This window comes from Vanellus vanellus (genome assembly GCF_965231255.1).
Source record: "Vanellus vanellus genome assembly, chromosome: 9".
NCBI lineage: Eukaryota > Metazoa > Chordata > Aves > Charadriiformes > Charadriidae > Vanellus > Vanellus vanellus.
Genome location: NC_138914.1, coordinates 11,954,822 through 11,967,404, shown reverse-complemented (window position 1 = coordinate 11,967,404; position 12,583 = coordinate 11,954,822). Strand labels below are relative to the sequence as shown.

Below are 12,583 nucleotides of genomic sequence, written 5' to 3'. Positions count from 1 at the left end.
CTTGGGTAGATTTCGGTGGTGCAGGAGCTTGCGAGGTGACTGATACACTCAGTCAGTGCACAAATAAGGAAAATCTTGATTTCACCTCTGTTTCATAGCTAAGACGCTAGTAAGTATTTGCTGGGGAAAAAGTGCCCATGGTGATATGCAGCATCCTGGAGGTTTATGCCATGGTTAGAGGTGTGAAAGTATAAGGAGGGGAAGGGATTTTGAGCTCCTTTCAGACTGCAGTACGGCCTTGGGTGAATGGAACAAGGTCAGCTCTGGCAATTTGGGTTGTCCGTGACAGGATCGGGGTCTTGAGCCCAGTCTCACCCTTAATTAGACCCGTGCTGGGAGCTTGCTGGATGTCCAAAAGCAGGCTGCGTCTCTGGCTGCTGTGCTGGGAGAGGACTGTCAGCATGCGGAAAGAAACTTTAGTCTTTTGAGGAAGTCACACTTCTGTCTCAGCACCTGGAGGATGTTACTGTCTCAGAACATCTCCCCGTCACATGGCTCCCGCTGCCACCACCACTGCCAACCCACTATAACTATTTCTGAAAATCCTCCAGTGCAGATGAGCTCTTACCTTTAGAGATCTGATTTGAAGGATTTTAAAGGTCAATATTTCTACCCATGCTAGTGGTCTACTGGGATTATTATCCCCTGTCACGAGCTCTGGCAATGTGTGTTAACCTGAAGCTTCGGCCGTAGAGCAAGTGACACTTCCAAGTTACGAAAAGCTGTGTTGGGAGTACCCCAGCTTTGGCAGCTTACGTCTGTATTTCCATTAGCAACATGGGCTCTGGGCTGCTATTTCAGGTGACCGGTGCTGAAGCCAATACTACACCAGTGCAGCGAGGCGGGGGGACAGCAGTTGCATCAGTCTGTCTGCACTGTCTCCATGTTTGTACCGTGGGCTGTCATAGTAACAAACCCTGGGCACAGCCTCCCCCTCCGCCACAGCCTCTTGCTAGGGTGTCACGGGATGGTCAGTGATAAACCCGGGCTCTGGCCCAGGGCTGGGCTGCAGACAGATGTGCAGCACTGCAGTTCCCAAAATGCAGGTCTCCTTTGCACCCATCTGGAGCATGAAGCTCCTCCTGCCAGAAAAAAACAGGACTTGTCCCCTTCTCAGCCAGGATGGGGATGGGGAATGAGTGTTTCCCTGGCTGCGGCCACAGGAGGGGATCCCACAGTCACTGCTAAGCCCCTGAAAATCCACACGAGGCACAGGGAAACCCGAGACTCCCACCTGGCCCTGGCCCGGCTGCACACCGCCAGGATCACTGCCCATCCCCAGCCTGCCAGCTTTCCGTTTCTGAACTCTTAAAATAATCCCTGCCTCTGTGAAGTGCCAAAAGCATTTGTACCAGCCCGGCTCCAGGGGCTGACAAAGCAGATTGGAAGGAAGGGGGCGAGGGGAGAGCAGGGGTAGAAGAGGGAATGGGAGCCATGCAGCTCAATGTGTGCAGCATGCAGCGGAGGTATGGCTGCCCTGCAGTGCTCCAACTCTCTTTAAAGGAGTAATACGCTGAAGATCACACCACCCGATCCCCACGTCCCGGTTCCCCACTGCCTGCATCCCGTCGTGCCAGGATCTGCTGCGCCACTGAGCCATGGAGGAGCGGATGCAGGAGATGCCAGCAGCCCAGTGCACAGGTCAGTCCTTGAGCGTGCGGCTGCAGAGCCAAGATCATGCCAGGCTCTTCCCAGGTCAGAAGAGGCTGCCAGGACCTGTCTGGCTATTCCTCTGGGAGAACGGCTGTCCTCAGCTGCTCTTTCAGTCTAAAAGCATTTAGAGATGTCAGTAATGTCTTTTGGCGATGGTCCCCGCAGGAGGCCATCACCCTGTGAGGAAAGGAGATGTGTTCAACATGCGATACCAGGCTCTGCGCAAGCTGGGCTGCGGCACCTTTGCCACCGTCTGGCTGTGCCAGGACATGAGGTGAGGGGCTGACAAGCTTTTGGGGAGGTGGAAAGGGGTGGCTGATCTGCTGGGCAGGACCTGCCCCTCTTGCAGAAGCAGCAGAGCGCAGCTGCTTGCCCAGGAGCACATCAGCATCCCCCCAGCACAGGGTAAATCTGGCAGTGAGACTGGCGAGGTGCAATGAGCAGAGCTGGTCCACGGACACCAAAGAACATAAATGAGGCGGAATCAGCCCTTGCTCTGCATTTGCTCTTCTCGTTTAGACCCTGTAGTATCTGTGGTCTGCCTTTTTCTCTCTGGTCCCTTGCTGGTCCCTGGGGAAGCTGCACTGCCAGATGCCAGCAGCATCACCAGGAGGGATGCCCACGGGCCTGACGTGCTGCAGACCAAGGGCAAGGCTGCCTGCAGGAGGGCAGCACCCACCCATGGAGCCCAGGGCTGGGTGACTGGGAGAAAGGGAGGTGCTGCTGCTGGTCAGGGCTGCACTGCATTGGCTGTAAGCTGTAATTTGTTTCCCAGGAGGAAGAAACACGTAGCTGTGAAGGTTCTGAAAAGCAGGGAGAGCTTCTCTGAGGCTGCCCAGGATGAGGTCGCTCTCCTCCACTGTGTATGTATATTCTGAGGCTCTGTGGTTTGCTCCGTGGGGATGGCCACTGAGTTCAGGTCTAAGTATTAGTCTCATCATCCCTTCTCCCTCCAGGTCTCAGTCTGAGGAGCTAGATGGGGAACACAAAAAAACCCAAAAAAGTTAGCGTATTTGTAGAAATCGCCTTGGCTCAACGCTGGCCTCTGAAACAGGCAACTTCTCCTTCCTCCTGTCATACTGGGACAGGCTGGCTGTGTCCCACTTGCCCTGTCAGCCCATTTATTTCAGCCGAGACCAAAATCCAGTAAATAGGAGGAACCTGCAGAAGGATAAGGTGGATAATCAACAGAAAAAGGTGGTAATGTTCTTCAGCAGGAGATGGGAGTATGTCCACTGTATTTGTGTCGTTGCCAGCTCAGAGGCCATTGCTCTATCGCAGCACTGATACTGAAATAAAAAGAAATATCTGGAAAAAAAAAAAAGCAGGATATAGCAAAAATATAATAAACGTCTGAAGTCAGAAATCTTCCTCCTGCCTTTGCTAATGGATGTGGTAATTAGGTGCCTGTACCTGGGTCTCAGCTAGTTGACTTTGAAGATGGCTTGACCTGCTAGTTCTAGAAAGCTCATGGTTACAGTTCTTCGAGTTTGCCTAAATACAAAGTTACATCAGCTTTAGATGAATAAAAGCCGTTAAATTTTGCTTTTCAAATTAATCTGAAGCCTTTCTCCAACAGGTTTGAGAGGTTTAGTTCGCACCTGTAAATTTGTGGGCCCTATCCAAAGGGACCCGAGCCAGACTCAGTGATGCAAGAGGAAGTACCAACTGGCACTAATTTAAGTAATCAGAGGGCTGCTTTTCTACACATCCGCACAGTCCTGCATACAGACCAAGCCTTACCCTTGATTTATTACTAATTCTCTCTGAAAGACATGCCTTCCCATTCAGCAGAATGCAGCTGGTTCCCAGGGCTGTTCCCGCCAGCACAGGGTGGTCAGAGCCTGCAGAGCTGCCAGGAGAGGTGATCTGGTCTCCCCCGCTTCCAGGGCTGCTCACCTCTGTCATGCCAGCACAGACATCCTGGCGCTGGTGCAGGTGGATCTGGCAGCTGCGCTACGTCCCAAACCAAAATCCTGACAGTTATGGCTGTGAAAAGGGGAAAAAAAAAGAAAAAAAAAAAGTATGAATCCCTGTACCAGGATCAGTGCTCTGTGGGAGCAAACTCCTGACAGCAGTTGTGTGGTGCTGGGCAAGAGCCGGGTATCGTAGCACCCGTGCTTGGGCAGACCGGGGGTTCGCCCAGTCGAGCACCCTGGGCCAGCAGCAGATATCCAGACAGGTGTATGCATAAGCTGAGCACAGTGTGCTGCTCCCACTGAATGCTCCTCTGGCCTACAGCAGTTTCCAGCTGGACATTTCTTAGGCCAAGGGTGATGTGTGTGTCCAAAGAAGGGCAATGAAACTGGTGAGGGGTCTGGAGCACATGTCTTATGAGGAGAGGCTGATGGAACTGGGGTTCTTTAGCCTGGAGAAAAGGAGGCTCAGGGGAGACCTTATCGCTCACTACAACTATCTGAAAGGAGATTGATTGCAGAGAGGTGTGAGTCGACCTGTTCTGTTAAGTAACAGGTGATAGAACAAGAGGAAATGGCTTCAAGTTGTGCCAAGGGAAGTTTAGATTGGATATTAGGAAGAATTTCTTTACTAAGATGGTCACCAGGCATTGGAATGCATTACCCAGGGCAGTGGTGGAGTCCTCATCCCTGGAGGTATTTAAGAGTTGTGTAGATATAGTGCTGAGGGATATGGTTTAGTGGTGGGCTTGTCAGTGTTAGGTTAATGATTGGGCTAGACGATCTTACAGATCTTTTCCAATCTAGGAGATTCTGTGATTCTATGTCTGTGTGGGCAGTAATTCTCAGTAGATTTACCTTCAAGACACTTGCCCTGCTTTCCTGTGAACCCATGTAGGCTTCATCATCCTCAGCCCCCTGTGACAAGAACTGCCACCAATTACTTACATGCCGCATGAAGAACCTTCTCTGATGCTTTGTTTTTGTACCTCCCAAGTGCTAGGTTTGATGCCCCCTGGTTCTTCTAAGAAAGATCTGTGTTCACGCCCTCTGTCACCACTCCATATCTTATAGATCTCTGCAGTACTCGCCCATAGCCAACTCTTTTTCAGCCCAAAGAGACCTACTTTGCTGGGTTCCTGCAGACAAGGAAGCTGCTCTCTACCCCAGTAGGACAGGTAGCCTTTGAGTGCTGAAGACAACCACAAGGTCTCCGCCTCTCTGCAACCCCTTGCAAGAAATTGCTGAAGGGAAGGTGTGGGTTTTAAAAGGCGGTGTCCCAGCCTTCGACTCTGGGAACAGGGCTATCCCCGCCCCGAGGACAAGGAGCAGAAGCTGCAGAAGAGCAAAGGAAATGGACAGTCATTGCTTCTGGGAGCAGGGAGACATGGTCTTGGGGGAATCCCATTCCAGCACAAGCAGGAGTCCTTTCTGGGCCTGCAGGGTATAGAATAAGCAGCAGGAAGTGTGTTAGACACTATTAGCAGGATTCGTTTGAGTTATTTGGGCACTGTGAGGGTGCTGGTCCCATCTGGTCAAGAGCTAGACAAGATACAGAAACTCATTCCTCGATAACAGACTGCTTGTGTGTTTGCAGCCTGGTTTTCCTGATGCTGTTTTCCTGGGATTTGTCATGAAGTGCCAACTGCTGGAAGAGAAAGTCTGCAGAACAGGATAAAATGGGTGCAACATGTCCTTGTGCATATATATGTCTCTAATTGGAGCTTTCTTGGAATCCTCCCCCTCAGGTGAGCAGTATGAAGAAGAATGACCAGGCAGGAGAAAATATTGTCTGTTTGTTAGATGACTTCAGAATGATTGGAGAGAACGGCTTCCATATCCTTCTGCTGAGAATCCTGCAGCTCTGGGTCAGCAAAGCCTGGGCTTGCCTCGGAGAGTCGCAGGATGGTGTAAAAGTGAGCGCTGTGCTCCCGTGAGGAGGATGAGCAGGGCAGTATCTGGACCGGGGCACACAGAGGTAGCCGGAGGGGAGAGGGTGGACAAGGAGATATTTGGCTGCTCTGGTGAAGGGCAAAAGGCTGGTGGTAGCAGCTTCTCTCTGTTAGTTAATCCCTGACTCTTTCCTACATGTGTGCTTGGTATTTGAGGCGCTGGGTCCCTCCCTGCGATGTCTGATGGGGAACTACGCAGCCCAGGGACTGCCTTTGCCTTTTGTGAAGAAGTCTTTACAGCAGGTGAGAACTTAGCTGGAACTAGGCGAGGGCACCAAGGGACTGTTGGCTGGGGGACATGCCATAGTCTTCACCATGGGGTCATCAGCCATGAACTCCATGACTGCATCTGCAAAGAAAGGGACAATACAGAGTGAGTGCCCAAGGTGTGCTTTTTTTTTTAAGGAAAACAATAACTATTTCTTTTGGGTGTAAGAAGAAAAAATGTTAATTAAAATGCAGAGTGGGAAGTCATCACATTCCCATTAATCCAGGGGCACTGTGTGTTACTGCCCAAGCCTGCAGTCTCATCAGGTTTGGGAAGGAGTCAGGGCCACCACCATAGAGTCAGCAGCCTGCAGACCTGCACCGGGGATTCAGGGGTGGCACTTGTGTTCCCATCATCTGAGTAATCATTGAGTAAACTCTCCAGCAGTTCTGCTGCTGGCAGGAGTAGCAGGGGGACAAACAGCCTGCCATAGTTATGCTTCTAGTGGGCAAACCATGTGTATCTCTGCCCTGAGAAGTCCCCTCTGGCAGCAATGCCAGACCATTGCCATTCACCTCGGCATCCAGTCGCAGGTAGCACTGGCAGGTCCAGCAGCTTTCTGCACGGTGCCACCAAAGGCTGCTCGAGGTCTCCCTCGGCACTGATGTCTTTCCAGGGCTTTCTAAATTGCTGGTTCGGCTGGCTGGTCCTCCCCCCCGCTGAGGTTTTCCTGCTCAGAGCCTTTCCTTCCTTCATCCCCTGTAAGGATGTGGTGTGCAGATCAAACAGATCATGAAAACTGAGTTTCTTATGTGTTGGCTGGGAATAGCTAAGGAGTGGGAAAACTGAGTGAGGCCTCAGAATAGTTAAAATTACATTTTGCCTCTCATGCTGAGATTTATCAGAAGTCTGCACACTTGCCAAGATGAAGATTTGTTATCCTGATTCCTGTGCCCTTCTAGGGACACTAAGAAAGAAAACTGCTTACTCCTTCATCCTATTTTCTGGAATAGCCTCTTCTTCCTCGGAATAGCCTCTTTTTCCTCTAAAGAAGCTCCACTAACACCTGAATAAGTCACACAAAAGTGTAGTGGCGTTAATCTCTGTGCCCCATTTCACACCCAAGCCTTTCGCTTGATCCATTCCCGTATCTGCTTTAATTGTAAAATCTCAGAATTTGTTTTCCCCCTTCAGACCAGCACTGGGGCAGTATTTACTTCTGATTCATTCCAGTTTAGCTATTTAAATCTTTCCCCGTGTTTCACAGTTACCATTTAAGGTTGATATTTCCCTGGGGCTGCTGTTCATCCCAGAATAGAATTTGATAGTACAGAGAATATTTGCCAGCCCTTTATGACTGACCAGAGTGTTTAAAAAAATATATAAATCTCCCAGCAGCGTTTTCACTGTTATTGATTTCCGATAGCAGCTGTTTCTCTCTGGTAGGCGTTGTTTATCTCTCCCCTGTGACAGGCCAGACTCTCCCGGCTCCATCGTGAGCCATTCTTTCCCTACATGGCTCTCCTGCACTCCCCTGAAGTCCTCTCTACACGCACTTGCTCATCGTCTCTCCCTCCTCCTCTCTGGGTTCTGCTGCACCTCCTTGTCTTTCTTTGTACGATGGGACGCCCTCCTGTGCCATGTCACTGTATAACTGGACCCCAACATCCATTGGGGTGATAAGCAGCAGGAAGGCACGGTAGTCTGAGGACATAACAGCCATAGGAACAGGAGTATTTTTTCAGGAGAAAGTTCAGCTTTGTGGTGGTAATGCCTCCTCGGAGCCCTGTCCTGTTTCCATCTTCCTGGGCTCACCCATCCGTGCTGATATTTGTGTATTTTCACGCTGCCTTCTGCTTTGTGTCACCCCCAACTCCTCCAAACAGCCCCTTCCCTGCTGGGCTCCCCAGATCCATCTCGCTCAGGGTGCTGGGCACGTGGGGCTCCAGCGCCTGCTCCTCCTGCCCTGTGGTGTAATGAAACCCCTTGTGCCCGCTCCCACAGGGCCACCTTGATGTCACTGCTCTGCTGGCTGCACCTCCAGCTTAGTACAGGGCACTCACTACACAGAAACAATTTCTTGCAGATAGTTATCAATACCAGAACGTCGGCAGCTTGCATACCCACTGTGCCCGAGGGCTCCGACAGCTGCTGGGGCAGGGGAGGCGGTGGGGACCGTGGCGTTGCTGAGGTGACTTGCTGCCTGCTCACCCAGGTGCTGGCAGGGCTGCACTTCCTGCACAAGCGCTGCCGCATCATCCACGCAGACATCAAACCGGAGAACGTCTTGCTGTACGGACGCGACAAAAGCCTCCAAAGGCTTCTGCCCGATATGTTCGATTGTGGCCAGAGAACAGATTTGAGGCTAAAGGGACCAGGTGAGCACTCTGGGCCGGGGGAGGGGGGGTAACAACAAAAGAGACTTAGGATTTATTGCCAGGAGGGAAACGGGGTGGCAGCAGGTACAGACATCTTAGGAAAAGTTCCCATTTCCTGCAATGGCCACTGCAAAACAGTACAGCCAGCTTGTGCTGCTGAGAGGCCTCTCCTATCTCTGCTTAATGTAAATATCATGTTGAGTGGCTACAAGTTACTCAAGGCACCTGCAGACATGAGGTCTTGCAGGTAAGTTTGTGTGGACAACTGCGGGCATCTGTTAACAGCCCCACCACGACCTCGGAGCTCATTCTTACAGCTTTAGGTACGGGACAGTCCCCTTGTGTCTGGTGTTTTCAGCCACTGAAAGGTTTACATACAAATGGTTTGATCAGAAAGCTGTACAACACTTCTGCTCTTTATTTCCCATGTTTCTGAGGTTTGTGGGGAACTTGAATGTACTGCTAATCTTCAAGGCCTTCCGAGACATAATTTATTTGCAGGGAATGGTGCAAATACCAAGTAAGACGCAGGGCTGGAGAGTTTCTTGACAGATCAGCTCATGTCCCAGCCATGAGACCCTTTATATTCTCCTCACACAATGTTCTCCCACGATTGTTTCTCCCATGATGGTGCTGTTTTGCCTCTCAAACTCTGGGGCAATCGGGGAATGCTAAATTAGTGACTGCGTCTTGCTTGGAGCAGAAAGACACAGTATTAGGCATAGATTGACAGCTCACTGTAAAGCAGTAAACCAAAAATTACCCTTTTCTGGGGTGATATGAAAATGTAACCTTTGCGGTGCTTGCCAAGCAGGCTGTGTCCAAGGTTGGTGACAGCCAGGATTGCTGAAGGCTAAGGAGGCATTACAGATGTTTTGTCTGACTGGCACTGGGATGTTCTTTCCTCTGAGCCCACAGTAACCTCGGGGCTAGAGGAACCTTGCAGCAGGACAGGAGCACATAGTCACACTGCTCCACTCGAAGCTACGGTGCTCCCAAACATCCTCTCAGATTTTTGACTGCAGAGCAGCACTTCCTTCGTGTTTCCTCAAAAAAAAAAAAAAAGAGGTGGTGATAAAAAGCATTTTAGGAATTTTTAGGTTGAAAAATTTAAGGGCAGGCATACATCTCTCTCCTGTGGTGACGCACATCTGTTGGTTTGGGAAGACCCGATTTCTCTCTCCTCTCCACCTAGGTGGTGATCCTGGCAATCGATTGGAAGAATCTGATTTAATGGGCATAGAAGTGAAAATTGCAGATCTGGGCAGCGCCTGCTGGACAGTGAGTCTGCTCCGAATCTCAGTCCCATGACGATGCGGGATGCCATGTGCTTCTTTCCATCCCACCCTGGGTGTCTGTCCTTTTACAGCTGAACAGCTATTTCAGTATGCTGAAGAGATGCTGATTTTTTGGGGGGTGTGTGTGTGTTATATTCAGCACTCCCAGCTGAGCTGGGCCCTGCACTGCTGGAGACACCGTCAACTTTGGACGTTTCTTCAGCTTGCTGTTAGTCCCTACAATTAGAAATTCAAAACCGTGTTCTGTGTGAAATGTTGGGAAATAGTCACCCTGGTGTCACTGGGGCTGAGAACACGCCTGCTATGCCCTGCACAGAGTTTAGCACACATATGCAGTTCTGCCCCCCAGCATCCTCCTCACTGAGCGGAAAGCTCGTAACCACAAACATTGTCATTACCCGTTGACGGACACTAACCAAAGGGAGTTTGTTTCTGTTTCAGTACAAGCCTTTTTCCAAGGAGATACAGACCCAGCCATACCGTGCCCTGGAAGTGCTTCTTGGATTGGACTACGGCACTCCTGCAGATATCTGGAGCATGGGCTGCCTGGTAGGACAGGGGACAACCCTGTGTGTGCAGGGGAGGCGACTGACGCTAACAGGCCAGGGCAGTGTCCCCTCAGCACCCACCTCTACCTGCTGCATGGGGACCAAGACTTCCTTGCTGAGGAAGGGGCTGTTTGCACTCATTCACTTTGCATTGAAAGAATGCTGCTGATAAAGTTCACTCTTAATTAGTTTAAGCTATAAGGCAATTCACACTCCACGTATATTAACTCATAGGCTTGACTGAATCAGGCGCATATTGCTTTTCAAAGGTGCCTTTTCACCATGGCATGGATCAACACAGTGTGAAATTTCCGTACTTCAGGATCAGTTTTGTGTGATAGGAAGGGAAATTGGTACTATCAAAGTTAATGGGGGGAAAAAACCTTCAGGTCAGTTAGTGAATTAACAATGCTCCTCCATTTCTAGGCATTTGAAATGGCAACTGGTGAGCGTCTATTCGATCCTCAACCTGGGAAATACTTCTCCAGAGATGATGGTAGGGCTCCATCAGTTTTATTCATTTCACTGATGGAAGTGTCACAATCTCTGTATCTAGATGTGTTTTCCCTCCCTCTGTCTAGATCATGTCGCTCGTATTATTGAGCTCCTGGGAAGAATTCCTCCTCAAATTGCTTTCTCCTGGAACAAGTCAACAAAATTTTTCAGCAGACCAGGTAAGAATTGGAGAGAGGAAGTTTAGTCTCAAAACCTGACACACTCCTAACTCAGCTCACACAGAACCCCCCCAAAAGTTATGTTACACAATGCAAGCTACAAACAGGGACATAACGCAAGTGAAGGTTTCAAAGAGCAGTAACACTTCCTGCCCTGCCTACCTTTGCAATCCAGGAGCATTCCAGGGATGAATGCAAAATCCTGAAAAACAGTCATAGCAAACACCCAAGAGGGAAAACATTTCCATTCTTTCTCCTTTGGATTTGGAGAGAATGGAAATACAGACAGGAAACACCTACACTGCAGGAAGGCTGAAGAGAGTGCGTAACTGGCTGGATTTCACCCGTTCACTGGCAGAGAACAATGATGATCAGGAACAGGACACTCATATCCTTCCATCCTTCCAACGTGGCTGCTATATTTAGTCTTCTGACCCAACCATAACGTCTCTTCTGTTTTATTCTCCCCAATTCCTTTCCCTTTGACTCATTAGGTTTGAAATCCTTGTCTTTGACTTCAAGGCATCACATGACTCCATCCTTGCACAATTTAGTCTATCGTCCTCTTTCTCTGCTCTCACGCTCACCAGCCACTCAGCCTCAGCCTATCCACAATTCATTCAATATTGAGTGCTAGTACCACACTGTAGTTCAACACGCACCTCACTGCACGTTCACATCCTTTGCTCACACATATTCCTTCTATGGTGCTCAAAATAAGTCAAAACTAGTTCTTGTTCTGTATCCATTCCCCGTGTGAACCAAGCTGGCCTGACTACAGATGCTTAACCTGAATCGCTACATTTATACCACGTATTCCTGCGGACAAGGATAGCTTTTTGGTCAGTAGTGGCATTCTTCTAGGCCCCACGGAGCTAGAAGGCACAAAACAAATGAAACATTAGTGTCTTCGAGTGCCAGAGCTCGCAACGGCCTGATGCATTCTGGGTTGAATGCGCACAGGCACAGGGAACAAGCAGCAATGGCTTTAGCGTAGCTGCTTTGGGAACACTTCATTTGCTCTTGGCACATTCTCATCTAAGAAGTACTCAGCAATAGGGAAACTCCAAACACGAGCTTGGAAAGATGATTTCTGAGAAACGCCTGAGAGCCAAACCTGCAACGGGCACTGCAGGTGAAGCTTACAGAAAGGAAGACTCAAAGGAGAAGGAAAAAATCCTTCAGGATGCTTTGGATGAACTGTACAAGGCGAGGAGCGGCAGCCTCTCAGTCTTGCAGGTGTAATTAAGGTACTGTGCTTACACTGTCTTTGCCAGGCGCTCTTCTGCGGATCTCCAGGCTTTCCCCTCGCAGCCTCCCCACCATCCTGGCGGACAGACACAAGTGGACAAAAGACGCGGTTACTCCCTTCGCCACCTTCCTCCTGCCCGCGCTGCAGTACGCACCCGAGCGCCGCGCCACAGCCGCCCAGTGCCTGCAGCACGCCTGGCTCAGCGCCCCGTGACCGGCCCCGCGGGGAAGCGGGGACCGCCGACCCCGGAGCTCAGCGGGCCCCTCGAAGGCGCCCGTGCCCCGCCGCAGCGGCCAGGGCCGCCTTCCCGCGGGGGTGGCGGCGGCGGGCCCGTGCTGGGTGCCATGGCGAGGGGGGTGGGGGTGGTAGGGACAGGACTGCGCACAAGATGGCGGCGGGGCCGGGCGGCCCCTCAGGCGTTGGCGGCTCCTCCGCCTCCCGCGGCGCGGCACGGCACGGCCGCTCTCCCGCCGCCCCCGGTAGGCGGCACGGCCCTCCCGAGCGACCCCCGGAGCGGCCTCCAGCTGTGGTCCGCAGCTCCTCCCGCACTCGGGCTCCGTTCGCGCCTTCCTTAAGCGTCCTTTTACTTCGTCTAGTCCGCACGCGGCGTTAATTGGAAGCAGCAATTAACGTCCTACGGTCTCGAAGGCTGTTTCAGCGGCGAGTAAGGCCAGAGAGGGCCTCTCCGCGCCCGCCCGACCTGC

General features: G+C 51.1%; 1 protein-coding gene across 1 annotated transcript; it reads left to right on the top strand.

The window, feature by feature from the left end:
• Positions 1–1,598: 1,598 nt before the first annotated feature.
• LOC309675588 (SRSF protein kinase 3-like) lies at positions 1,599–12,092 on the top strand (the record flags this gene model as incomplete). Its single annotated transcript, XM_082487914.1, has 11 exons — positions 1,599–1,695; positions 1,819–1,927; positions 2,429–2,516; positions 5,318–5,407; positions 5,636–5,764; positions 7,945–8,107; positions 9,303–9,388; positions 9,847–9,954; positions 10,380–10,449; positions 10,535–10,627; positions 11,905–12,092. The coding sequence occupies 11 exons, from the start codon at positions 1,599–1,601 to the stop codon at positions 12,090–12,092; spliced, it is 1,221 nt and encodes a 406-aa protein (XP_082344040.1).
• Positions 12,093–12,583: the final 491 nt, after the last annotated feature.